The sequence below is a fragment of the Colletotrichum destructivum genome, chromosome 10, assembly GCF_034447905.1.
Source record: "Colletotrichum destructivum chromosome 10, complete sequence".
NCBI classification, from domain to species: Eukaryota; Fungi; Ascomycota; class Sordariomycetes; order Glomerellales; family Glomerellaceae; genus Colletotrichum; species Colletotrichum destructivum.
The window spans coordinates 1,421,540-1,447,965 of record NC_085905.1 but is presented as its reverse complement, the minus strand read 5'-3'; the positions used below and the strand labels follow the sequence as shown (position 1 = coordinate 1,447,965).

Below are 26,426 nucleotides of genomic sequence, written 5' to 3'. Positions count from 1 at the left end.
GGGACACGTGAGACGCTTTGGCCACCCCTGCCAAAATTGTGCTTCCGCTCTGCGGTCCCTTACGAAACCTGTGGGAGCAGGCGGCCGGCGCATCTAACGATTGTGACAAGACGACATCGATTGAAATCTTACATTTCACATCCGACAACGAGCAAACTCGGATGCAATACTGACTTAATAAAACAAACCCACTACAGCTCCATCACCGTATTAATCGTGAGTGTATTTGAACCCTCCGTGCTTTCCCCCCTTCCGTTTGGCTCGAAAACCGCTGTTTCCTACCCCGTAGGGCTGCGGAGCCCTAAAGCCGACCCCCCTGCCGTTGCTCGATCCGCAAGCGAGAGCCAACCCGCGCGCAGGAGGGCTAGGGTCACTCAAAGTTGTGAATTTCTTCTAACCTCACTCTGACAGCCAGCCCAGTCCACGACGACCACCGACGCCCCGAAACCATCACCACACCCAACGATCAAGATGGTAAGTTGCGCACCGCTCCCCATCCGTTTGCTCGCCGAAAGAAGGAACATGTGTGAATTGCCGAAGACAATTGGAATTGTCACCGACGAAAGACAACTGCCGCTGCCCCTCGTCTCCATCAAGAACCAAAACAGACCTGGGCAAAACACCCGACGGAACCTCGCCTTGCAAACAATTGGAGCGTCACCTTAGAACAAGGGGGAGGGAAAGATCCATGGACTTGAGACCACGAGACTGACAGTTTCCGTCTTCCAGGTTCGTTACGCTGCCCACGAGATCGCCCCCGCGAAGTCGGCCCGCGCCCGCGGCGCCTACCTCCGTGTGTCCTTCAAGAACACTCGCGAGACCGCCCAGGCCATCAACGGCTGGAAGCTCCAGCGTGCCGTCACCTTCCTCGAGAACGTTACCGAGAAGAAGGAGGCCGTCCCCTTCCGCCGCTACGCTGGCTCTATCGGCCGCACCGCCCAGGGCAAGGCCTTCGGTGTCTCCAAGGCCCGCTGGCCCGTCAAGTCCGCTGAGTTCCTTCTCGGCCTCCTCAAGAACGCCGAGTCCAACGCCGATGCCAAGGGTCTCGACACCGGCAACCTGGTTGTCAAGCACATCCAAGTCAACCAGGCCCCCAAGCAACGGAGACGCACATACCGTGCTCACGGTCGTGTATGTCTTTGGCCTCTTATGATCCCCTTCAATCTGGACAGCTTCTCTAACACACTTAGATCAACCCCTACATGTCCAACCCCTGCCACATCGAGCTCATCCTTACCGAGGGTGAGGAGGTCGTCCAGAAGTCTGACGCCGTTGCTGGCCGTGAGGAGATCCGCCTCAACTCTCGCCAGCGTGGTGCCCGCGTCCGCCAGGCCATCACCGCCGCATAAACGAACTCTCTTTTAACGGATGATATTCGACATTTTATGCGGTTGGGCGTTGCGAAGTGTGGAAACGCGGAACACCTGGGAGGTTTTGGGTTGACGGATGCGTGGATGCGTGGATCAACCAACAAATAAAACTTTTGCGGCTTTTCATATGCTGGTGTACAGGAAGGCTATGGTCTCATGGCATTTAGGGATTGGCATGCGAACTCTCACGCAACGGTCTGCATGGGCCACCAATAAACAAACATGCAAAAACGATTCCCCCAGGCGGCCCTAGCTACATGATTGGCGTCAACGGATACGAGGAAAATGCATTCAATTATGGCCTTCTTTTACAAGACAACTTAAGTCATTCCCATATCCGAGTTGATGCCGCCTTCCTAGTTGTTACGGACATGGTTTTTGAACCCTGTTTAACATGATACCCTACAGCCTGCTGATTTCAGTGCCCAACGACGCTCTCCGCCCCCCTTACCCCCAAGATCCTTTTGTGGTATCGTATCCCAAACGCCGAGTAGTAGCAAATTGCCAAGATACCTTGCCAAAGTAAATCGTTATACAGTCTCGATACAGCCTCGCTGACGCAGACTCAACCCTGGCGCACTGTTTTGGTGATGACTCCGCTGAAGCGTCCCCGGCCAGGGTGCACGATGCCGTCCATCTTTGCGGCTTCGATAACTCCCTCATCGTACACGTTGTTCCACTCCGTATCCATGCCGAATGCAGTGATCAGATTGAATTGCTCCTGGGGTGTGATATGGTTGGTGATCTTCGCTGCCAACCTGTCGGTACACACCTGCATGATAGACGCCAACTCTCTGCGCCTCGATATAACGTCCTGAGACGCCTGTCTCGGAGAATGACTTCCCAGGATACCGGTATTGTCAATGGAGGAACTGTCCACAAGTACGTAGCCGCAGGACTTGAACGACAGGTGCTCAATCGCGAGGGAAGCCTTGTCTCTGACAAGGCAGTGCGGACGGGGAATGAAAGAGAAGCCATCGTCTCGACGCACGAAACCATCGACCCAATCGTCTTCGTCCAGTTCATCGCCTTGACTAGCCATCAGCTCGTGGATTGAAGGTGCCGGAGAAACGCGCTCAATGATGCCCGCCCAAGACAGCAGCTTTGGCTGCTTAAGCCGCATCCTATTCCAGTTAGGAATCTGGTTCGGCGGTAACGGAGGGACTTGATTCGGTCCAGCGCCCATGTTGCCCATTGGAGGTTGAGCCGGTGGTGGCGGCGGTACCGCCGCACCCCCTTGGTCAAAGCCCAAAGCTAGGGGCAAGTTGACTTGCTGTTGAAGAGGGGCGGCTGGCACCGGGGGCGGCTGTTGTTGAGCGATCTGTTGAGCAGCTTGAGCCACGCCGTGAGCATGCGCTGGGCCTGGAGCCTGTATCTGGATTTGAATCGGCGCTCCGACATGGGCATGTAGTTGATGGATTGCAGCATTCAAATGGGCTTGATCCCGCGTAGGCGAACCTGTGAGAGATACGGTCTCCAACTCGAGCTTCTGCAGTGACTGGCCTGCCATCGTTCGGAGGGCTTGGAGGAAGACGTGGGGCGTCGCATAGCAGTTTTTCAGCGACAGATGCCTAACGTGCGGCAATGAGAGCAAGACGTCCGGCGACTTAGCGGTCTCGGGATGCACCATTTGCTCGGGCGAGCAAAATGGAGCCGGAAGCACGTACAGATTGCGCTGAGTCGTGCCGGGTGCGAACTCACCGCCGCAAATCCACTCAAAGTGGAGAAACTTGATGTTCTCTTGCGTTGCGATGTGGTCCTGGAGTAAGCTCTGAACCTTGAGGACGGACTCCACGGGAGAGACGAAGGTGTCCTCAACGCAGCCAGGCGCCACCTTGGCTACCTGGCGCCAATCGGCGACAACGGCCAGAGCAACGTTGGTGAGGTTGGGTAAGCTTTGCCAAAAGTCCGGCCTCTGGAACATAAAAATATGGCTGCTGGGTATCTTGGCGATCGTCAGGGTCGTCAGCGAGTTAAATCTGCTCAGCCGAGCATTGTCAATGAGCGCGATCACGTATGACTGGATAAGAGCTCGATGTGCCCACTCCAGCTCCAACAACATCTCCTTCTGCCCTCTGGTCAGGTTTCTGGGCTGCAGCGGATAGCCCGCGGGCGAGTCCCTGAGCACCGCCATCAGCGTTCGCGTGAAGGTGTCATCGTGATCCTGGTCAGGAGCGGCATCAACGTGTTGAAGCACGGCGCGGTTGATGACTTGGCTCTCGGAGCTGGCCAGGGCGGCGGCGGCGGCGGCGGTACGCTCATCAAAGTCGATACTCGTCAACGAGACGTTCTCGGTACTCAAGAGCATCGCAATGGCATCCTTGGCCTGGTCTTGCGCGTACCCAGCTTTTCTCACCATTGACTCAAGGACGGTATACTTGAAGTCTCGAGGACTCTCGAAGGCGTGCTTGCGGGCGTTCATAGAATCCGAGTTGATTCGGAGGCGTCGCTGCAGCGTCCGGTATCGCAAGTTGCGCAAGCCGAAGACGGGATGCGGCAACGGGGGGCTCTCCAGCTGTTGATCAGGGCCCAAGAGATAGCCCAATCCTGCGTCGCAGCACAGTCCCAATTCCTGCACCTTGGCCAAATATCCTAGAGCTTCCATCATAGAGGCTGTCTCGTCAGCAGTCTGCTCCAGTCCCTCGAGTTCCGTGTATCGTAGATATGATTCGTGGGGCCACCGGTAGATGCCCCAGTACGAGGTGATGGCCTCCTGTGTCGGTTTGATGGGTGGGTAGGCGAGATTCTCTTCGTCGAGTTCGAGGGACAGGGCGAAACGTAGGATGTGTTCGCCGAAAGACTGGAAGATTCGCATTCCACTTGAGAAGAGCGTATCTTTGCCCGACTGCGCCTGCTCGTTGTCCTCGTTCTCCAAAAACGCCTTCTTCTTCATAGCCTGGTATATCTCCGAGCGGAAGGGAACCACGACGTTGCGGAAGTATTTTGCTGAAATCATCTGATCGAACTCGCGATTGACCAGGCGGAGATTCTTAACATCCAACCGGGACAGGTATGTGGTGATCTCGTCAAAGATCTCAACTGGGATCTTGGCGGGCGGCCAAGTCGGCACTATATTCGAAGCCATGGAACCCTGAGAGCGAAGCCTACGTCGTTTGCAGGGCATGCTAGATGTCAGAGTGTCCCGTTTGTTCATGGCGATTGCTGAGTTATCCCGGCATGAATGGACTGCCTAGTGGAGGGTTGGTCGGATTGTAGGGTTCGGTAAATGGTGTTATCAGGTAGTGGTTCGGCGGTCGGAGATCGGAAGTCAAAGGTTTATATGGTCGGTTGGATACTTGACTGATTGACCAACATGAATTATGTTGGTACCTCATTAGCCGAAGGGTCAAGCGGAGGTTGAGGAGTTGTGTTTGGTTATGATGGGTTATGGTTGCTGCGAGCAGTCGAGAGATGTGGATCGTTGGTCGTCAATCATGAAGTTGTAAAATACGCTGAGAGGATATGAAATGGTAATTGCGACTGCAGTAATGATGCAGCTCTAAAGAACATACAAAAATGGGTTGTGGGCCAGTGAGACACACAACCTGGAGATATGGCGGCGGCGTATTCTATTTAACAATGTGAGAAAAGAAATGGTGACTTAAGCGTCGCGAAGGTTGAAAGGACAAAAGAGAGGTGAGGGGCAGGTTCAGTATCTGAAGTGCAGGTGCAAGCAGGTGCAAGCAGGTTGGGTGGTGTTGAAGGTAGGTCCGGCGCAGGAGCCACTGTGAGGTGAAGTCAACGGTCACAGCATCTGCAGCTGTTGACGAGACCACATTTTTAGCGTGAATTTCATGACTAAGAAAAAGGTCCTATGATTGGCCCGACCGAAAGTTCATGTGGCCAGGGCGCCGATCAGACAAGAGGCAGTCAGGCAATTCAGGACTGAGATCCGTAAGCGGGGCTAAATAGGATAGTTTAGCGGGCAGGCATGTTTGGCGGGGTGGTGCTTGCACCAACCGTGGGGCTAGCTTCAGGGTCCAGACTTGTGGGCTTGAATTCAATCTCTTCTTCCCTTTTTGTCAAGAGCTTTGCTTTCATTCATCGCCTCTGACCCCTTTTGTGGCCCATCTTGACCTTCAGCTGGCCTTCAGCTGTCTGAACCTATCTGGATGACAAAAAGTAATTTCATTGTGGTATGTGTCCATTGTGTTCCGTACTATGTTTCTTTCTTCTTCTCTGGGAAAGTGACCGAGTTTCCATGTCGATCCTAACCATTGGAAAGACCAGCTGCTCATTTCAATACCAATGGTGTCAACCATGTAGTCTCCTATTATGCCTACTGTAAGCCATGCGATGATGAAACATGCCATATAAGTCCATTTGACTGAAGCTTTGACATGAAAAGTTGCCTATCAAAACATGAGTGCTCTGCAGACCTTGATGTGATATCAGCGTTGCCTGCCGGCCAATCTAGGTCGCAGTAATCTCAAGTCATGAGAGATAATAGTTTATAGATGCTCTCTGCAATAGGTGAAACGATGGTATCTCAAACCAAATAGAACTATTACACCTGTTAAACCCGTAAACACCCCGACGCCCTAAATCGTAACAATGCTGTCACTTTGGACCGCCTTTTCCCACTACAGTGACGATGACTTGACAGCGTTCTACAATGTGTCCGAGTAAAACCAATATCTTTGTTTCGGTTAGTAATGGATGGTTTGCATAGAGACCATATTTTGCTTACTGTGTAGCATATTGTACCTCAAAAGCCTCGGATTGGCCCTTGCAAGAAGCGGGAGCGCTGCCACCGACAGTGTGTATCCTGTAGACCTCCCGAATACCACCACTACTAGGCTCGATAACCTTCAATTTGAGCCATGCGACGGCAGCCTCGCCGTGCTGGCCAGTCTGCGCTGTGATGGGGGCGGGCATGGAACCGTTCTTGGCGCAGTATGCGTCCCCGATGGGCGATCCGTCCGGTTCCAGCTTGAATAGTGGCACCCCAGCACCCGTAAAAAGATGGTGGCCCGATATGGCAAGGTTGCTTGGCCCAAGGCGGCGGTTGACCTCCTGCTCTGTGAGGTTGAAGTCCATGGCAACTATCGGCAGCTTGTCAAGAAGGTCAGGGTACAATGACCCGACACAGCTGGCGTTGAAGAGCGTCGCGATAGCACCGGTGGCGACGGGCACTGCTGTCGCGTTTCTGGTGTCGCAGGTGTAGTTTTGGGTCCCGCGACCGATGGCGATGTGCATCAGGGACAGGCCCTTCTTGGGCTCGCCAAGTGTCTCGATGGCGGCTGAAGGCAAGTCAGCACGGGTAGACTCCTGAAAGTGTTTACGTCGCTCACATTGGGGCAGTTTGGCGGCGGAAAGATCGCAGACCGGAGCGGCAGAGAGGTACCGAGTGGCTTGGACTTTGGTTGCGAGCATGTTGAAGTACTCGGATATGTGCTCGATGGAGCCCGGCAGCGCGGCCTGAAGGTTGAGCGTGGGGTAGGTTGGTGCAGCAAGGGCAAGGGATGCTAGACTCGGCACCAACAATGTTGAACAACGCATGTCGGGCGTGTTTGTGTGCAACTTGCAACGCGGAGGAAAGATGAAGAAGAGTGTAGTGGTTATACTCGTCGTAAAAATGGGAATGGTGACACAAAATCCACGCAGAAAACCCAGATGGAACCAAGGAAACCGAAGGTCAAGAAAAGAACAAGAAACCAGAACACGGAGAGGAAAGAAACAAGACTCTTCTCTCGGATGGAGAATAGAACTGCGGATATGGCGAGCTTGTTGCCTTAAGTACTGCCGTATAAGCGGGCAGCGACTTATAATATACCCCAACGCCATCAAGCGCTTTGTGCCGTGTCTACCTACACATAGACCAAGGTATATTGAGAAAATAATGTCCGGGGGGAGGGACGGCCAGGGGTGGCGGCATGTGTGCGAGGTATCGCGTGTGGGTATTCGCAGCGTTCAGATAACCAAGACCGGTAGCCGCCACGCCCATGTCATCGTATGCCAGGAGGGAGAGCAACGGAAACAGGGTGAAGGGGAGAAAGGATCAATGAGGGCGAATGAGTGGATGGGGCATGATGCAAGTAATACCAGGATGTGTAGGATGCCTGGCGATCTTCGTCAGGGTCAGGGTAGATGCAAGCGCCCGGCCCGCTTTGAGGGCCTCGCTGTGCTGCTACTGCTAGCGTAATGGTTAGCTATGCTGCAAGAATCAAGCATCAAGAGGAACATAGGTAGTGTCCTCATTAGCATCTTGTTCCATATTGAGCTCAAGGTATTGCCGTCCAGTTGAGGCCAAGTATCATGAGCCATCGCACCGTCGCAGGAACAGCTGCTTTCGGTTGTTACTCTCCCAGCAAGCGAGACCATATGTTAGTTGTTTGGCTGCCTACTCGGCTGGGTACGTACTTACTTGGGTACTTATGAGGCTTTGGCAATGTTGCACTGTTCAGCCGAGGGATCACCTCTTGCAAGATTCCAACGATCACAGGCGGCTAAGGAACTGAAATAGCAACACAGATCGCGTCAACGATGCACTACCATAGGCTGGCCGAGGTTGCCAGGGACGGACGGGACGGCCTACCCCTCCCCCGGCGACGCGCCCATGTTGCATGCACCCGCTCTTGCACCAGGGCCATAATGATCTTTCATTGGCCGCCGGGATGGGCAGCATTTAGGCCGCCTTGACGGGCTAGCGGCAATAGCTGATATCAACCGCCTGTCGAATTGCCTAGCGTCCTCAGCATCGAGGGGTCACTGGCGGTTTCGGGGACATCTCTATGGAGAAACAAGAATAGCATCTTTGGCGGGGAGAATCATGCGCACGAAGCCGGCCGGGTTGCATTTCGCAGCATGTCCCCGCCCTTTCCCGCAGGCCGATGTTCAAAACTTATCGATGGTATGTCTATCCCTCACCAATCCCAGAATTCACATTACATGCCTCGACGCCCACTCGTACACTTACCCAGAAAACAAGTTATGCGTACAATCCACGCCCGCGGGATCTTTCGTCCCTAGGCTAGTCAATACTCCGCTCACATCCCTCCCTTTCTTTCGCCGGCCGGCATCATGTCACCAACTAATGCCCACTGAATCCTTCTTCTTGCCAGTCGCCGTGGCCATCGCCAGCCCCTCCGTTGAGACCTCCCGCGCCCGCGCCCGCGGCGGCTGCTGCTGCCGCCGACTTGCCAAGATTGCTGGCGTGCTTCTCCGCGTCCACCGTGCCAAGCCAGTATAGCGAGCAGAAGACGAGCAGATGCAACGCTACACAGTACGCCGCGAAGAGATTCCTGCTCGTCCGCGACGCGAGTACCATTCGCGTGACCGAGTATACCACACGCTCCGGGAAACTCATTCGCTTGTACGCCCTGGCAGACTCACGTCCGCGGAAGGCGGCAAACGGCGAGATATTCGACTCGTACGCCTTGCGGTATCTGTCCATGGTGATGCCCGGATTTCCGCTGCCGCCCATCGAAACAGTCGACGGGTTGGGGTTAGACGGATATGCCGCCGACGACGACGTCGTAGCGGAGGGGCCTGCCCGATTGTACGTCGAGACGTACCTCGTCTTCTCGTACAGGTTGAGGTTGTCCTTTTGCAGAGCTGACACCTCTTGTCTCAGCTGCGACACTGTGCGGTGAGTGTTTGACAGCTCAGTCTCCAACTCGGCGATCCTCTTTTTGAACCGGTCGCGCTGTGCCGTAATCATTGGCAAGATGCCTGAGCCACCCCCCATCGGCTCGCCACCAGACATCCGCGGGTCGATTCCACTGATGATGGACGACGTTGGTGACACTCTTCCTCCTCTTCGTCCCGGTGCGGCCGATGGAGCGTACCGGTTGAATGTTCCCGCTACTGACGCCCCCGAGGGAAACGCGTTGGAAGACTCCGACTGCAACGTTGCAAGGTCGTTCTCGAGACGTTCGTTGAGCTGCTGCGACTTTTCCAGCTCCATGTTTGTCCTTGACATCTCCTCCTGAAGATCGGACAGCTTGGTCTGAAGGTCTTGATGAGATACGCGCAAGATGGTGAGCTCGTCGCCGAGCTTCTTGTTGCGTGCCAGTAGCAGCTTCTCCAGCGTGTCACCTTGGCCCTTGGCCTCTGCCAGGTTCTCGGCAGCCTCCTTCACATCGTCATCGTCGCCTGTTGAGAATTCAATGCTCTTGAGCACCTCGAGCTCCTGCTTCACGTCTTCGTAGTCACTCCATTTCTGCACCTTGGCCTTCAAGTTGTCCCTTTCTTCTTTGAGGAGGCCGACCTCCCTCTCCAAACCACGCAGCCGGGAGTCTAGAGTACGCTTGATGCCCTCCTTCTCGACACGGGCGGCGTCGAGCTTTCTGATGAGTGACGAGTTTTCGGATCGCATCCGCATGTAGCCAGGATCGTCCTCCAGTGACGTGGGCGCCTGAGAGGCGACCGAAGATTTTGCCTGCGCCAGTTCCAGCCTCAGCTGCTCATTCCTCGCCTCGACCTCGGCCAGTCGTGCACTAGTCCGATCGAGGTCTGAATGAAGCATCTCGATTTCGGCGCTGGTAACGTGACCCGCCTGGGCCTCGGTATCTCCATCATCTGCCTTGCCCAGACGCTGGTTGACCTCGTAGCTCGCTTTTATTTCGGTGAGCAAGCGCTCCTGATTCTCCACCTTTTCCTCCAACGTCTTCTCCTTCGCAGCCCAGTTATCCTTCTTTTCGTCGAGAACGGCGATCCAAGAAGCCTCCACTTCCTTGACCCTGCTTTCCAAGCTGATTTCGAGCTCCTTTTTCGCGGCGGACTCGGTCTGCAGTTTCGACTCGGCGTCCTCCAGCTGCGTTGTTAGCTTAGCGACAGACTGTTGCAGGTGCTGATTCTCCTCGCTCAGCTTTGGCAGGGTGTCCTCCGATACAAGCATCGAGTCGACCGACGCCTCGAGCAGCGGGTATGGATCGGGCGCATCAGACAGGGAGGTGTACGCTTGGAGGAACGCCGAGTTAATGGATTTTGAGTGGTTGGTGAGGAGGTCGATGAAGGTTTGGTAGGCTGGCCGGTCAGCGAGACACACAAAGAGGGAAACAAACATCTCGGCCATAGGCAAGCAGCATACCCTTCAACAAGCCCTTGATCTCGGTTAGCTTTGTAGAATCGTCAAGCTTTCGGAAGTCCTTCGTTTTCTGTGCCAATTCCTTCCTCTGGACGGTCGAGTCTCTCTGGTATGTGACGATCTCGGAGGCGGTGTTGTCGAGGTTTGAGACGAGGTTCGTGTAGTCGATGGCTGACTCAATTAGATTCTACCGTCAATAGCGACGACTAAGAATTTTGCTCACTTCGCCAGGCCGAGATGGCATGCTGGAATTTGTTGCCGCCTTCGGGAAGATTTGGAGTCTCGGAGGAAAGCTCTGTCTGCTGGGCGTTGCCCTTGGCAGCTAGGACGGCCTCGATGTCTGCCATGTTGACTCGGTCTTTCGATCGCGGCTTGGGGAATCACTTCATCACTGAGCGTAGGTTAAGGTCAAATAAAGACGTGGAAGACGGCGGTCGGCAGAGGGGTAGGGTGGTTTGATATGCCCAAGTCGGCGGCAGTTGGCGTCGTGAGGTACAGATCGAAGTGTTTCGGCTGAGCTCGCTGGTTCGGGGAACGTGTTCCCTTTCCGTGCAGCAACTTGATTGGCTGCGGACAGCAACAGTAGGTAAGGTACCTTAGGTGGGTAGGTAGCTACCTAGGTGTTAATTGTTTCCGTCCCACCAATCCACACCAGGGACTCAGCGTCTATGCCTGCGGTGGCGCCGGTAGAGCAGCAACGTACGTGCCTACAAAGGTATCTACCTGATAGGAAAGCACTTTAGAAACCTGGACCTTGTGTTCCATATCATCCGCCAATTGCCAGCCAGCCCAGATTCAGAGCTCCCCAGCCGCATCACACCTATTGACCGATTGTCGTCTCCCTTCCCAGATCGCATTTCAGCTCCGCGCAAACGAGGCAACGTCGCAAGACACCCGGCAATGGAACTGCAGCACTCATGATACCACGATCGACTGAACATGGCATCCGAGGATCCAGACGACCAGACCTCGTCTACGTCTGGGAGCACCAATGAGAAGGTCCGCGATGATGGGCCCTTTGTCTTGCGCACATTGTTGGAGGAGGTGCCCCTGTCGGCCGAGGGCGCCGCTGATGGGATAAAGATAAACTGCGTCGACTACTTGGGTGAGCATGGGCTTGTGCTTCTGTCAGGCTGATTGCAGCGCTGACCATCTCATCCTCAGATCACAACCTTTACGTCGGCACGAGCGCATCCGAACTGCTTCACTTTGTCCAAATTCCTCCCGACCCAAATGATCCAGCTGGACGGCCATCTTTCATACTCGCATCACGATTGCGGCCAGCATTTGCCGAGACTAGCAACTCCCGCCCCGGCATCCAGCAAATACTCTTGCTCCCCAAGGTTGGAAAGGCCTGTGTACTCTGCAACTGGACCGTCACCTTTTACTCCCTCCCCGAATTCAGCCCAGTATTTGGGGCGACACAGGTCAAAAACTGCAATTGGGTTGGTGGCGTTGACTTGAACGACTCCCAAGATGACGCAGGCGATCCCTCTGCGGGAGTCTTCATCTGCTTGTCATTGATGCGGAGAATTCAGGTTGTGAGAATAGGGGAGGTTGCACGAGCAGTCAAGGTATGTAGTGTCTCTGACCTACGAGCTACCGCCTTGTACTAACGGACAATCAGAACATTGATGTGCCCGGGACCACAATATCAGTCCGTCGAGATTCCATTGCATGTGTGGCAGACGCTAGGAGCTACTCCTTGCTTGACGTTGAGAGACAGCTGCGGATTCCTCTGATGACCATCTCTTCACTGGACGATTCACAACCAGCCGGGGAGATTGGTCAAGCTCAGGACATCGCCGGGAGTACCGACGGTGGCATATTGAGGAGCGCCTCGGCAGCGCAGAACCGGCCGCTCCTGTCTGCTGGTGACCACCATGGGCATGCTAGAAGCACAAGCCTCGGGGGGTTGCTCACCAGCGGACGGAGGGACCCCAGCCCTCGAGCTGCAGATGACCGCGTTGCTCAAGGATCATCACCGCCAACGCCTTCTGCTAGTCCCAGGCCCTCGGGTGAAGGACCGCAGCCTCCGCCGCCGACGGACAAGCCTCTACCTGCTGCACCTGGAAGTATGCGGGCAGAGGCGATACCAACGATGCCGACCCCCGTCTTTCTCAGGCCACATATTGTCTCGCCAACCGCCGAAGAGTTCCTTCTTGTCACCGGCACCGGGCCATTAGATCCCGGGATTGGCATGTTCGTAAACCTCGACGGGGATCCCACGAGGCCCACAATTGAATTCGATAGATACCCCAGGGAAGTCGTTGTTGACGGTGGATCATCCGACCTCTCACCGTCGAAGATGTCACCGGAGTTGGACGAGGAGGGGTATGTCATTGCGTCTATGACAAAAGACTCTGACGCGGGATTGCGCCACGGCCTGGAGATTCAAAGATGGGATGCTGACGGAGCGGAACCAGAGACTACCAAATGGTGGCTCGAGGCAAACCTGCCGGGAAGACATGAAACGACGCCGCTAGGCATTCGATCACTTGTGGGCACCGACGAAACCCACTTTGAAGAGATCATCGACAGACTCTGCCAGAGGAAGTTCTCTCCCTTTTCTGGAGGGCTCCCCGAAACCCCCATTTTTTCGCCGAGGAGTGCCGACTCACGCACAGCGTCGTCCTTGGAACAAATGACAAAGGAGCGAGAACTGTTTGAGCGAGACGTCGATTCACAGGACGAGGAGGCTCTACCCGAAGATTGGGAACACAAAAGAAACGCCGAGGAGCATGATTTTGCACGACGGCTGGCGAATGCCAACTCGAGGATTGCAGTATGGGCGGACGATCACATCTGGTGGGCGATTCGCAACCCCATGCTGCTACGGCTGGAAGCAAGACTGGAAGCGGCGTGCGAGCAGGATGGCACGTTTAACCCTGCGATGTTGGACCGAGACGCAATCTTCACGGTGCTCAACTCATTCAGGGGACAAGATGCCAAGTCCGAGTTGGAGTTCGTTACCTTCAGTTACTTGCGACAGCGCGCTGGGGTTCTGCTCCTTACCAACTTACTACATGCGGCAAAGATGCCCTTCACAGACGCGGAGCTAAAGGCGTTGGAGGAGGTCCTTGTAGAAAGCAGCCTGGATCCTCGGGTCGTCCTGTCATTGCTACCCGGTCTTCGGAATGAAATCGTTGAGAGCCGCAGAGGGATTTGGATTTTTGGCGGCGTCAAGAGAACAACGCAAAGCTACTTAGACAGCGAGCACTTCAGAAAAGCCAGCCCCACGATAGGAACTCTCGGCAGCAAGGTTGTGCAGTTCTTACGGCGGTTCTTGGCTGCATGGAGGAAGAAAAAAGGGTTCGGCAGCGTGGCGGACGAAAGCGAGGTGTTCCAGACGGTCGATGCTGCGTTGTTGTTGGTCCTTCTCGAGCTTGACCAGAAGTCGCCCATGGGACTGGCGAAGAAGACGTCGTCGATTAGATCGGAGCTGTACGACGTCGTCGACAAGGGGGTCGACTGCTTCGACCGAGCCGCCTCCCTTTTAGAATCGTACCACCGTCTATTTGTGCTCAGCCGGCTATACCAGAGCCGCAAGATGTCAGGAGACGTTCTCGCCACCTGGCGACGTATCATCGAGGGCGAGCCGGACCACGGCGGGGAACTGCGTGATGGCGAGCAACGCGTGCGGGAATACCTGACGAAGATCAGCAGCCAGGCTCTCGTGCGGGAGTACGGTGTTTGGCTCGCAAGTCGCAACCCAAAGCTAGGTGTGCAGATCTTTGCGGAGGATAAGGGCAAGGCGCCCAGGTTCGACCCGGCAGAGGTTGTTGAGATTCTGCGCGAGGAGGCACCCGACGCCGTGAAATATTACCTCGAGCATCTGGTTTTCGGCAAGGGCCACACTGGCTACGTCAACGACCTCATTGCGTACTACTTAGACATTGTCATCAGCGATCTCGACACCTCCCAGGAGAGCCGAGACGCGTTCGCTGGCACATACACATCCTACCGAGCATTGCAGGCCCCTAAACCAACATATCGACAGTTCCTTACGGATAACGCCCCCAGGGATGACGAGGTCTGGCAGAGTCGCCTACGGCTGCTACAATTGCTCGGAGGGGGTCACCAATACGACGCGGCGGCAATCAGGGAGCGCATCGCAGCACTGCCAGACGAGCTCCTTGTACCCGAGACCATTATTCTCGATGGTCGAGAGCAACGTCACGAGGATGCTATCCGGCTCCTCGTTCACAAGCTGGGCGACTACGACACGGCCGTCTCGTACTGTCTGCGCGGCGGCTCCAGCATCTACACGCGTCCCGACGGCAGACGGGAGAGCACGCCGACGCATGACATGCAGGCGCGGCTATTCCGGGCGGCGCTCGGCGAGTTCCTCGCCATCGAAGACGTCAGCGATCAAATCGAGCAGACAGGCGCCCTGCTCGAACGGTTCGGTGGTTGGTTCGATGTCGAAGACGTCCTCGCCCTTGTCCCCGATGAGTGGTCCGTCGACGTCGTGGCTGGGTTCCTCATGATAGCGCTGCGGCGCATCACACAGGAGCGGCACGAGACAACCGTGACTAAGGCGCTCAGCTCGGCGGAGAATTTGCGCGTTAATCATGACTTGATCGCGAAAGTGGACGAAAAGGGCCCGTCGATTGAGGCCCCTAATTAGTAGACGCTGCAGAACTGGGCCAGGAATCAGGAACATCTGTCGATGTAGATAGTTCGAAGCAGATACGATGACCAGTTTAAGAAGAGTACGATAATGACGATACTTTCCAGTCAGAGTTCGTTTTTGCCTCCCCTGGATGAGAGTGGGTGCCGCGGGTTTGTTCACCTCATACGAACCAGCTACGCGACGGGGGTCCGAACGATCCGGAGCCCCGATACGACAATCTCGGGTGTGGCCGAACCGGGGGGCTCGCGTTCCGGGCAAGGAAGGCGACGGTGTCATGCGACAGTCGGATTGCCGACGGTCTCCGTGTCGTCGACGATGTGGGAGAACTACGATACCCGTATAAGAGTTGGCGGCGCGAGCGGCTTGCATCAGATCATGTACGACTTTGTCTGGCCAGTCCCCCTCTCTCCCAAAATGCCTGTTGCCAAAAAGGCCAAGGAAGAAAGTTCAGCCAACATATCCCGTGCCGGATACGCTCGCGACGCACCGCTACCGCCAAACAGGCCGCTACCGCCCGTGCCCAAGAAGCCAAAGTAGACGTCGAAAGAGATGTGCTGCGCAGAGCTTTGGGAGACGAGCACGAATATGTAGGGCGTCCCCCGGCTTTCCCCGTAATAGCGAATCACATGCTCCTTCACCTCACACCATGTCCAGACATTCGGTGACTTTGTTTTAGATTTCGTAAATCAAGGGGGATATCAGGCCGAGAATGATATCCCAGCACAACCAACTATGTCCAAAAATGTACCTCTAAGGAATGAGGAAGTTCGGAAGGGGGTGTCCACCACGACACTAACACCCTCGATATTTCTCAGCGAACTCGACTGTGTAGGGCTGATAACTGCTCAGAATGACGACATATGTCTCACGGACTTGCGGGCGGAAACGTGAGGTGGTCCTCAGAACAAGTGACGATATTCGGGACAGCACGCATCCGAAGGTGGCTCGAGGGAAAGAATGTGTCAAGCCGGCGGCCGCACTCGGTGGCTACTTTGGCAGGCATCGAGGGAGAGTGGACAGGAACGACGGAGAGGACGGGGGAACAGGGTTTGATAGAAGAGCGGCATCCCACAAACAAAGTTAACAAAGGAAGCAAACATGGAGGTTTCCTTTCCTTGACAGCCGAAGAAGCCTTACATAATTGATAAAATTATGACGATGCAAACACCCGCTGGGGCCATGAAGCTCCTTCCGCCTCTGGTATGCCATGAATACTCTCTCTTCTGTGACGACAGCCCGAACTTTGGCCGCAGCACACACATACACACAAAATCGACACCATCCCGGCCCAAGGCACGATCTCATAGCTAAGCTTGCGATGATCGGACACACGCGCGATGGTCGAGGCTGAGCCATGTTTGAATCAAATGGGGCCTAGGCCAAGCCACAGTCTCGTAGGGGACCAATCGGCAGCCGTGACCGAGTCAAGGGCAGCTGAATGGATGAAGCCTAGCATCCAGCTCAGCCGCACCGGGGTCCAGCTCTAAGCGGAGGCAGGCGTCTGGGGAAGCTGGTCTGTAATTTTCGTGCGGGCGTTCGATCTCTTTACTTCGAGAGAGCAAAGCCCCCCCACCCTGGGATGATGGAGCATGCGGTGAGAGCTAAAAGGTGGGCGCTTCGCGTCGTACGTGTCTCGGAGTGAGGCAGCCAGCCAAACAGGGGACGCAACGAACACACGCCCGATGTTTATAAGTGAAGCACCTGCCCAGCATCTAGCACTCACGCACCACCATCACCACCAGCGGCCTTGCGCTTCAGCACTGCGCAGACAAGCCACCTCTTCCGGATAGTCACGTCCTCGATGCCTCGGTCCCACTCCCACTGCCTCTCCTCACCATCGCAGTCCCGCTCCCAAATCGTGTCGACCTCAAGCCCAGCTTCGGCCAGAGCCGCCCTCCCGAAGAAGTCACGCATCTTGGCACGACCAGTGTGAAACCCGGCGACGACCCAGCACCGCGCTTCGCTGTCGTTGCGGAGGAACCAGTTGATGGACTTGTGCAGGTTTGTGTGCTGCCAAGGCATCCACAAGCAGTCGGCGACGAAGATACGGTCAAAGACGTGCTTATTGGAGACGGAAAATGCATCCTCGAGCTCGCCCCACGAGTGGCCCTCGACCAGTACCTCACAGGCCGTTACAGTGTTCTTGGGGGAGACAGCAGGGTCGATGTTGCGGGCGGTGTTGGTTCGGAGGGTCTTGAGCACGGCGGGGGCTGGGTAGTCCGTTATGGCGACGCGTTCGGCGCCGAGGAGGGCGGACATGATACTCGGCAGAGCGGTGCCGGACCCTAACTCGAGCGTGGTCTTGCCGCGAACGTCGAAATGGCCGATGGGCGGACCCAGACAGGTTGTGACGGCATTGTCGAGATCCAATGTGGCGGCCTCGACAAACTCACCGAGCTGCAGACTCGCGTTCCAGAGGTAGTGGCTGAAAAGCTTGCGGTCGTCGTCGGCGCTGGGCTCGGCGAGCTCGAAAAGCAGGGGCTTGCGGAGGTGTGGGGAGACATACTGGATGCCGTGGTCAGCATCGCCGTGCTGATTCGTGACGTCGTCAGGGAAGATGACGCCGAGGGAGGACATGAGGAAGTCCTCGGGGGATTCGGCGGGCGGGCCGACGAGGGAGATACGGGAGGTGAGCGCCATCGTAACGAACGGAGTGTAAAGAGCGCCGGGTTGTGGGAAAAACGGGACCTGGGTCGGGAGGGGGATGTGCTTGGCTACCGAGACACCGATGGGGGGGAGACGACGAGCAGAAACGGGCAATCCGGTGATACTAAATGACACCAAACGAGCGAGAGCGATTCCAACCACGACGACGACGACGACGACAACAACGACGACGACAACGACGACGACAACGACAATAAGAGCGGCGACGAAGGCAATAATAGACCACGTGCCAGACGTGTACGTCGGACTTGAGGCGCGGCGCGGCGTGGTGTTGAGTGCGTAATTGGAAGATGTGACGGAAAGGAAGGAAATTTGTCGCGTTGTGTGTGTCTGTATGTGTGTGTGATGATAGGAGGGGTCAATCGGGCATCAGGGATGGCGGGGTCATCGACAGCTGGTTGCCCCACCATAGACGATCTGGGAACAGAACGAAACACAAGCCGACGACGACGACGACGGGATTGCGGTGGCAGACAGTCAATGCCGAAAGAGCATGTGGCGGTGGAAACGCACTGCCACCCGGAATCCGAGCATGCCACCCGTCTAATCTCTCTCTTTGCTTGGATGGCATGTTGAGCCACACTGCGGCACACTGGTGTAGGGGAACGAACACACGCCCTCAGTACCGCAGCAAACTCTATAGCGAGAGGGGGGGGGGGGGGGGGGGGGGGGGGGCGCGACATTGAGTGAATTGGTTATGTCAACAGAGAGAGGGTGAAGAGTGTCCTCGTGGGATCTCAGATTTGTAACACGGTGCGGTACCTACCTAGGTAAGATGCCCAGATAGGGCGACGACGATAAGCTTCGGCTACGGGGGTCCCGGCTACCGGCCGCCTCTCCCAAGCCGACGCGTCCGCTCCTTCAGTCCGCTGGGTTCCTCTCCCCGCCGTGGCCCGTCATCACTGCCTACCTAGGTAGGTAGTGGAAACGAGAGTCGGGCACGCCGGTGATCCCTCTTCCCCCGCCTCGTCATCGTGGCTGTGCCTCGCACCCGCTCCCACACCATCACCACCACCTGGTAGGTAGCTCGAGGCGGTGCCTGTCCTGTTCACCTTGTGAATGCATGCAAGTAAGCGTATGCATGGGGGGGGTTTTTTTTCCCGAAAAAGAGATGAAGAAAACGAAAAGAAAAAAGGCACGATTCGGGTCGTCCTCGCAGGCCTCTCGGTCTGACCCTAGCCCCTGACAAACAAAACACATCTATTCCAAAGCCGCCAGGAAAGAAGGTGGCCCATTATTTCAGGCCGTGGAGCGGTTGCTTGGTACTGACAGAGTGCCCATCGTCTTATAATTGGTTTTAACCCAAGACTTCGCTCGCTATTTGGATTGCCTAATCCGGATGTACCCGCTTTGATGCCGGTATGCTCGACGCTTGCTCAACCTACCACACCTGCTGACTATCCGGTACCTGTCGAACCCTTACTAGAGGGCGTTATTCTGTCACGGAGGGAACATTCGCATTACGTTCAATAGGTGAGAAGAAAGAGTAAGAGAGAAGCATCTCGTACTATACCATCAAACCGTCGTCGGTCTGGGTATATAGGGTATCTGTCAATCAATAATACACCTTTTCCTGGTGCAAACACATGAGCCTGTCCGTCCCAGTCGTGAGCATCATCGTGCCCAAACAAACTGCCTCGGTAAACCACACGCCTCCCCCATCCAGAAGTATCGCCAAATTTCTGCGCCAGTTATGCTTTTCCTTTCATAACCGAGAGGAATGTCCTCGCCCGTTTCGCTTCCATGAATCCAAGTGTTGCAAATGACACGCACGCACAAACAAACAAGCGCAGACAAACATCCACCACCTCCTGCCATTACTGAGCCGCGTGGCAGCTCTCGAGCATCTCGTGCATCTGCCGGATCTGTTCCTCGGTCGGGTCGTCCGAGATCCACGGCCCTTTCTCCTCCTCTGTCGCGCCGAGGAAGCCCTCGGCCCGCTTCAGCGTCTGCATGTCCAAGTCCGTCACGTAGCTGTTGCCGTCTGATAGCTTGACGCGCACCTCATGATCCGTCGACAGCATCATGTCGTCCTTGGCCAGCCGCCGGGGACCGTCGAACACGGCCATGACACGCTTCTTCATCGTCATCTGGCCCTTGTCAAAGCCCCACGACGACGGATAATCGCGGCGGTTCTTGCGACCTTTGGCCTTAACCAGCATCGGCGCCCCGCCCCGCGAGTGCGTGAGGCCGCGTGACTTCTGCACCCCGTTGACGGGGTTGCCCTTCCTCTTGGAGGGCGAGCTGAGGCGAGGCTTGCTGTCCTCCTCATCCTCGTCCTCGACCATGTCCTCGTCATCCTCATCCTCCCCTGTCGAAGCCCCTGTCGAAGCCATCTGCGTCTGCGTCGGCAGATGGTTTTTCTCCAGAGTCTGGTGCACCTCCTTGTCGTCCTCCACCTCGGCCAGCCGTTTCGCGTTGATAGCCTCTGAGGGGTCCTCCTGCTGCACGATGCGCAGCACGCAGTCGTCCAAGTGCTCGTAAAAATCCTGGGCGTTGGAGAATGTCTGCGAGCACGTCGAGCACTTGCCGGTCGCGTCGGGGGGGTAGCCGGCGAGTTTCTTGCCGCTGTTGGTGCCGGTGCTCTTCTTGCGGCTGTTGGGCGGCGTCTGCTCGACGCCGTGGACGGCCGTCAGGTGACGCTTAAAGACGTCAGCGCGGTTGAACGACTTCTCGGCCGCGGAGCCCGAGCCCGGGCAGAAGCCGCACACCATCGTGCCCTTGTAGTGCGTCAGAGTATGGCGGTTCTTGTCGTACTTCCGCGCGAAGCCCTTGACGTGATAGTCACACGTCACGATGGGACACTTCTCGGGCCGCTCGTTCTGGTGTGTGAGCATGTGCGCCTTCAAGTCCTTGAAGGTCTTGCCGCACTCGGGGTGGGGGCATCTCTGCTTCTCCCTGCCTTCGTCGCCGCTGTAATTGTTGCCGTCCGAGTACGTGGAAGGAAACGAGTGCAGGCTGGGGCGGCGGGCGTCCGCAGGAGTGGCGTAGGGGCTGAAGTGCTGTTGCTGCTGGAAGCCGTTATGGAGGAATGGCGATTGGCTGCCGTTACGAACCATGGACTGCGATGAGGCGGAGAGGGCCGGTGATGCGGGATACTGGTTAGGGTTGTGGTGGAAGCCGTTCATGGCCATGGGCCGGCTGATATCGGGGTGGATGAGAGAAGGGTCTGTAGGGGTGGAATGGGTCAGCGCGCAATTCTTGTCTAGGATGGCCGGCGGTGGTCGACAAGAGGAAAACCAACAGGAAGAACCAAGAGGAGCGATGAAATGGCCGCTGCTCTGAGAAAAGAAAGTGGAGACGCGCGAAACCGTTGGCGAGCTGCTCCAGGCAGGATGTGCCCGAGGAGGTGACGAGAGAGAAGTAGAGCTGGAAGAGACAAGGGACACACTGGGTTTGCGCGAGGCGGGTGTGACCGGTGATGAGGACAGTCGCGTGTCTAGCACGAGACCCAGCTCGCGCACAACAGAAGAAGAAAAGCCGGCAGGCGTGCGGGAATAAGGAGAAAACGAAGAAGACGGAGACGACGACGACGACGACGACGGGGGAGGACGAGGGGGGGGAGAGGGAAAACAAGCCCCGTGTAAAGAGGGCGCGACAGAGGTTCTAGAGACGTTTGGCAACTCACCCACGAAACCCGGGGGCTTGGTGTTGGCAAAGTCGAAGGCCGCAAAGTCTTCCATGCCTGGGCCGCCGTAGGTCGAGTACTCGGTGCCCGTGGTGTTGTAGTAGTCGTGGGGCACGATGCCAGGGGTCACGGCGATGCCGGGATGCGCCCAGTCGTGGATGGGCGCCGGCTGGTCGTGTTGGGATTGCGGTGAGCCGACGTTTGATGAGGCCGCCGAGGGAGCTGAGGCGATGGACAAGTTAGATGAGGGCAATTGGAAGTCAGCGTCCTCGTAGAGACCGGGCGATGTGCGACCCTGGTACATAAAGTTGTTGTCGTAGAGCGAGGCAGCGTCCATGGCCATCGAGGTCGGGTACATGTAGGAGGCGTCGGCAGGGACGGCCATCTCCATGGGTGTTGAGCCGAAGACTCCCTGCGGCGGCTCGGGGTAAAGGATGTAGTCGTCGTGCTCGGAGCCCATGTGCTTCGGGAGCATGGTATATGATTGATCCAACGAGACCATTTTGGAAAGAATTTTAAGGAAGTAATAGGGATGTCCTTTTTGACTTCCGTTGTTGTGGGTGAGGTGGGCGCGTTACCGGTAGTTGCCGGTCAAAACTGATCAAGTTGGCGGTTGCAAAGCGATGTTATATGATCTGGAGTAGGGTAGGTAGAGTATGCGGATGGATAGCTGCTTCGCAACTGTCGCCTTGCCCGAGCAAAGCCACACTCTCGCTGTACCTTATGCCGTCACTGCTACTGTCGCGCCTCCGTGTTAGCCGTCCGTAGTCAAGGTATGGGGGGCATTGTGCATTTCCAGGCGGGCTGCTGGCGCTGTGCTGCGCCTGCTTCCTGGTGGGGCTGGAGAGCGCACCTGCAGCAATGTTCATGCCCGCGGCGGTTCCGCGCTGTGAGATGCCGACGTCTTGAATGATTGGCAAATGCCTTTTCAAGTCTTTTGCGTATGCTATCCTCGTCCAACCTGTCTCCAAGCGTGCAATGGTTTGGCAACGGCGTCCACGAGAGCGAGGCGACTGGTCACGGAGAGAAGGGATTGATAACACTCCGGGTCTGGTGCGGAGAAGGGTTGAGGCAAAGACGGTAGAGGGGAGAGTGTAATGTATTCCTCGATATTTCGTCGTCGTCGTCGTCTCGTGTGTGCCGTGTGAAGCCAGAGACTTGAGACTGATATGATTGATGGTTGACAATTGTAAAGACTGATGGGGGCGAGAGATAATCATGAAGGGCCTTGGGGGCTTCACGACTGATATAGACCCGACCACCACGAGCCGCGTTGCTGTCGACAGAGACACCACAACTTGCAGGCCGGGGGGCTAGCTCATGGGTTCGACGGCCATGGCTTGCTTGTCCGCTGGCACTTGGGACCCGAGTGAACGCGGATCACCCCCCTCTCAAAAGAGGGCAAGGCGCCCAGCGCCCAGGGGCAGAGGGGGCGTGGTGGTCTCCTGCACTCAACACCTCGTAGGGCAGAGCAACAAGCAAAGCAAAGCAGTGCACTAGTGTGCAGCCAGACAGCGTAGCCAGAGCGAGGCGGTACCACCGGCCTGCAGCAGGGGTCAGGGGGTGGGAGAGCGGAAAGGGGGGCGTGGTGGAGTAGTGGGTGTGTTGGTGCATGTCGACGTGGGTGTACAATAAATGGAAAATAAGGATACACTAGGGAGGTACCTTCAACTACCTACATAGGTACAATTAACACTGTCTATGGGCGTGCATAGTGAAGGCTTTTTTCGTACTCTTCCTTCTTGTTGATCCTCCTCCGCTTCCTCTCCCTCCCCTCCCCTCCCCTCCCCTCCCTGCCCCATCAAGACCTCATTTAGCGCAAGATACGCAAATGATCTAGTCCTCGCCTGACTTGGTCGGGGCTTGGCCTTGGGAAGCCGGATACTAGAGCCACGAAACAATCCCATTCCAGACTGGGCTCCTTGACCTATCAGGCCTTTTTTTCTTCTTCTTTTTCCCCCCCTCAACCGACAAGGGGAGGAGGCGGAGGGGGTGACATGCTTGTTGTCTCTGCTAGCGATGCGGGATACCATGATCTGTCTTCGACTCTGACCTGGTCTCTCATTGCTATCCGTCGTGCTCTCTAAGCCGTATGCCGCAGTGGTGTACGATGGAGACAGATAAACAACAGCTCGTAGAGGGGAAAGAATCTCTGGGTTAGGAAAGCATTCGCGGACGCCAGATATCAATGCTGCCAAAGGAAACCACTTATCTCCATCTGGGAGTCGTGGTGGTGAAGAGGGCGAAGACTTGTTGTTGGTGGTACTCGATACGTAGGTACTCTGGTTAGTCTGGCTGGTAGCCTCCAGCTTGCCTTTCATGTGCCCACTGCCATGACAGCAGCCATGCAGCAGTAGTAGCAGCAGCAGGTCGGCCGCCAATGCCCCCTCGGTGATGTCGCCAGTTCCCCTAGCAGCTGGAGCCTTGAGGTAGCCCCAGCACCAAGAAGCATGGGACACGATGCTTTTTGTGCATATTCGTCCAGATGGCTCATGAGTGGAGTTGTGTCCAGACCCTTGTATATCCCTCTGGTGATCCAGCACTCTGGAGTCTGTTCCAGGGGCCAGTAGACAGACGCGAGAGGTTCAACAGGGGCCCCTAAATGAGACAGGTTAAGGAGGTATGGATGTACCGTATCCGTACCCGTTCATATGTAGTCGTATGGATCCTTCCTAGTGGCCGACTTTGCGAGGGGGGCCCCGATTGAAGGTGTCCATCTGCAGTTGTGGTTCGGCAGCTTGGTTGGCAGAAGTGGACGAGAAATCAACCACCAAGCCGTTCCTCCGCCAGTCAGACGAGGCACGCATTGGGATGTCGACCTCCGCCGCGGGATGCCGAATCGATCCTCTCTGTACGGGTCTCGCTTGGTATGATTGGGCCCCATGTCCAGACGAGCCCAAGTTTATTGAGCCCGCCGTCGTAGCAGGCACGATGTTGCCGAAACCAGTCGTCTGCAAAACATCACAAGGCACAAGCCTCCGTTTTCGCCTGGTCCTGGCCATCCGTGCTACTGCCATGCCCCCTTGACTCGTCCCCGTCAAATGAAGTCTATGTAGCAGCACGGAGTATACAGGTGACATTGGTCGACCGCTCTGCTCATGTCCAAAATTTGGTGGTTCCTGGTCCATGCAAGGTTTCTTTTTCTCCTGAACTCCTCGCATTTGATCGCCTCGTAACCTCCAATTGGAAATTTCCAAGTCCCGTAAGCGGGATGTGCCATGTCTTGCATACGATGAGGGCGGTAAAGCAACGCGACGTCTCGAACAAAAGGAAAGGCACGGAGTAGTGGACATGAGGCACGAAGCCATAGCCCCCTTTCGATGACAATAATGATGGAGCCAAATATGGAAAGCATCATTGACTGGCGTTGTTAGCGTCGGTATCTTGTCAGTCAGTGTGCGTCAGATATGCCTGGTTCGACCTGTTCAATGCGTTTTTGGCGGCCTCGAAAAGGCATTCACTCTCCCCAAAATGGCACCGTCATGTGCAGGACTGGGAATATTGTGGAGGCTCTGTTAGGCGACAGGACAGGGTTGTTTGTGTACCGAGCATTAGTAGTGTTGCGATTCTTGGTTGGGGATATTTTTATTCACTGCATACTGCTTCGAGAGGCTTGTACATCGCCTAGGGCCCAATCAGCGACACTGCTTGTCTCTTTCCACGTTCACGGTTGCAGCGTGTGGCAGCATCCCAAGCCAGAGCCCGCCTCCGAGTTGCTGGTGTACACAGCCCGGGATTCTCCGTCCCTCTAGCTCAGAGCATTGATTAGGCTTGTCATACCCTGCGGTCTGCCTGCCTGTCTATCTGTCAGTCGATTATCCCCCCCAAATGTCGGTATCCCGACACAGTAGGCAGTGCCTGGTTTGTGTGGGTTGCACTGGCGACTGGATGCAGCCATGTCGACCCACGAGACGGCGCTTCCTCTGCTTTCTAGAGGCAGAATGGGATCGTTAAAAGGCCTGAGGGAGCCTGTATTGGTCGTCTGCCTCGCGGCCACCCGCGTTGATGGCCCTCCCATCCGTCCTTAGTCGAGTAACGATGCGTGTCAGCATCTTGTTCGCAGCATCGTGTCCCAAAACGGCAGCATACCAGCTCAATCTTATCAAGCCTGCAAGTTTAATGAGCAGTCAGCCTGCATCGCACATGGCCGACTGGCTGGCAGAGACATGAAGCGGCTCCGACTTCTCATCGGGGGCTGTCCATCCCAAGACTCGACAAAGCATCGTGACCAAGAACCACGGTGGCCCAGATAGAGTTCCACCAGTCGACTGTGACTGAACCTCTTGTCTGTAATGCCATGCCAATCCGGGCTGGCGGTTTGACTGGCTAAACCCAAGGGTTCAGACGTTGGAAAGGTTCCAGAGACAGTTGGTCATAGCCATTGCACGCTAGACGGACCACGGCACGGCAACGCTCTCTCGAGGCGTATTCCGTCCAGTCGATGGCGAGAACCCTGTCCAAGGCTTCGACTTGGTGCAACCGGCCCCTTGGGAAATGGATGGTGGCCAAGTGGGGAACCTTGGTCTCGGTGGTTAGTGTAGCTGCTTCTTCACCCTCACGCCGCCAACCACCCGGCCGCAATGAGACACCGGACTAGTCTCATCCCCAAAACTCTCCCCCATCTCCTTATGGCATGCCACCGGCCTTCCAGATATGCTTCCATAGCTCGTTTGTTTTGACGCTTCCTCGTGACCACCTGCCCAGAGGCTTCAAAGTCCAGGACGGATCACAACACGTCCAAGTTGTCGACAAATTTGCGTGTAGCATCGACGTCGTGACGATGTCGTAAAGCCGGCCAAAAGGAGCGGTCCCGTCTTTTGATGTGCCAAATAATGTTCTCTTGCTCGTGATGCAGATTTGGGGCATATCATTGGTTTATTTGAGATTACGGCCGTTGCTGACTGATGAGTTTGCCCGATGGGCAGCCCTCCTCTCTGTCGTTCTCTTCTTCTCCCATTCTCTGGCAGCTTGCGAAACCTGACAATGATGCTTGTCGACCATTCGCTAGGCCATGGTGAATGGCATGGTGATGGCCCAAGGTCCGCTCGCAGCAGCAGTCGAATCCAGACGTCCACGCATAGTGCCGTTTCGTTT

General features: G+C 56.0%; 8 protein-coding genes across 8 annotated transcripts; 2 read left to right on the top strand and 6 right to left on the bottom strand.

Annotated features, from left to right (window-relative positions):
* The first annotated feature begins 215 nt into the window (after positions 1-215).
* Positions 216-5,102, top strand: CDEST_14715 (Putative ribosomal protein uL22 superfamily). The gene is made up of 3 exons (XM_062930871.1): positions 216-474; positions 730-1,131; positions 1,191-5,102. Exons 1-3 carry the CDS (start codon positions 472-474, stop codon positions 1,347-1,349), a joined length of 564 nt encoding a protein of 187 aa, XP_062786922.1. The 5' UTR covers positions 216-471; the 3' UTR covers positions 1,350-5,102.
* On the bottom strand, positions 1,933-5,102 carry CDEST_14714 (Putative F-box domain-containing protein). Its single transcript, XM_062930870.1, has one exon. It carries the CDS (start codon positions 4,522-4,524, stop codon positions 1,936-1,938), a length of 2,589 nt encoding a protein of 862 aa, XP_062786921.1. The 5' UTR covers positions 4,525-5,102; the 3' UTR covers positions 1,933-1,935.
* Positions 5,103-5,637: 535 nt separating this feature from the next.
* CDEST_14713 (uncharacterized protein) lies at positions 5,638-7,855 on the bottom strand. Its single transcript, XM_062930869.1, has 4 exons — positions 7,738-7,855; positions 6,665-7,674; positions 6,061-6,613; positions 5,638-6,008 (listed from the first exon to the last, which is right to left on the bottom strand). The coding sequence occupies exons 2-4, from the start codon at positions 7,155-7,157 to the stop codon at positions 5,981-5,983; spliced, it is 1,074 nt and encodes a 357-aa protein (XP_062786920.1). The 5' UTR covers positions 7,158-7,674; positions 7,738-7,855; the 3' UTR covers positions 5,638-5,980.
* Positions 7,856-8,045: 190 nt separating this feature from the next.
* Positions 8,046-10,893, bottom strand: CDEST_14712 (uncharacterized protein). Its single transcript, XM_062930868.1, has 3 exons — positions 10,625-10,893; positions 10,405-10,572; positions 8,046-10,340 (listed from the first exon to the last, which is right to left on the bottom strand). The coding sequence occupies exons 1-3, from the start codon at positions 10,746-10,748 to the stop codon at positions 8,404-8,406; spliced, it is 2,229 nt and encodes a 742-aa protein (XP_062786919.1). The 5' UTR covers positions 10,749-10,893; the 3' UTR covers positions 8,046-8,403.
* Positions 10,894-11,090: 197 nt separating this feature from the next.
* On the top strand, positions 11,091-15,219 carry CDEST_14711 (Putative vacuolar sorting protein 39/Transforming growth factor beta receptor-associated domain 2). Its single transcript, XM_062930867.1, has 3 exons — positions 11,091-11,506; positions 11,566-11,975; positions 12,029-15,219. The coding sequence occupies exons 1-3, from the start codon at positions 11,341-11,343 to the stop codon at positions 15,029-15,031; spliced, it is 3,579 nt and encodes a 1,192-aa protein (XP_062786918.1). The 5' UTR covers positions 11,091-11,340; the 3' UTR covers positions 15,032-15,219.
* A 515-nt stretch (positions 15,220-15,734) lies between these two features.
* On the bottom strand, positions 15,735-18,728 carry CDEST_14710 (Putative lysine methyltransferase, S-adenosyl-L-methionine-dependent methyltransferase superfamily). The gene is made up of 2 exons (XM_062930866.1): positions 18,386-18,728; positions 15,735-18,339 (listed from the first exon to the last, which is right to left on the bottom strand). Exon 2 carries the CDS (start codon positions 17,675-17,677, stop codon positions 16,757-16,759), a length of 921 nt encoding a protein of 306 aa, XP_062786917.1. The 5' UTR covers positions 17,678-18,339; positions 18,386-18,728; the 3' UTR covers positions 15,735-16,756.
* A 467-nt stretch (positions 18,729-19,195) lies between these two features.
* On the bottom strand, positions 19,196-22,610 carry CDEST_14708 (Putative Zinc finger C2H2-type). The gene is made up of 3 exons (XM_062930864.1): positions 22,186-22,610; positions 21,333-22,070; positions 19,196-20,873 (listed from the first exon to the last, which is right to left on the bottom strand). The coding sequence occupies exons 2-3, from the start codon at positions 21,832-21,834 to the stop codon at positions 19,522-19,524; spliced, it is 1,854 nt and encodes a 617-aa protein (XP_062786915.1). The 5' UTR covers positions 21,835-22,070; positions 22,186-22,610; the 3' UTR covers positions 19,196-19,521.
* CDEST_14709 (uncharacterized protein) lies at positions 21,871-22,552 on the bottom strand (the record flags this gene model as incomplete). The annotated part of the gene is made up of 2 exons (XM_062930865.1): positions 21,871-22,070; positions 22,186-22,552. The coding sequence occupies 2 exons, from the start codon at positions 22,550-22,552 to the stop codon at positions 22,054-22,056; spliced, it is 384 nt and encodes a 127-aa protein (XP_062786916.1). The 3' UTR covers positions 21,871-22,053.
* Positions 22,611-26,426: the final 3,816 nt, after the last annotated feature.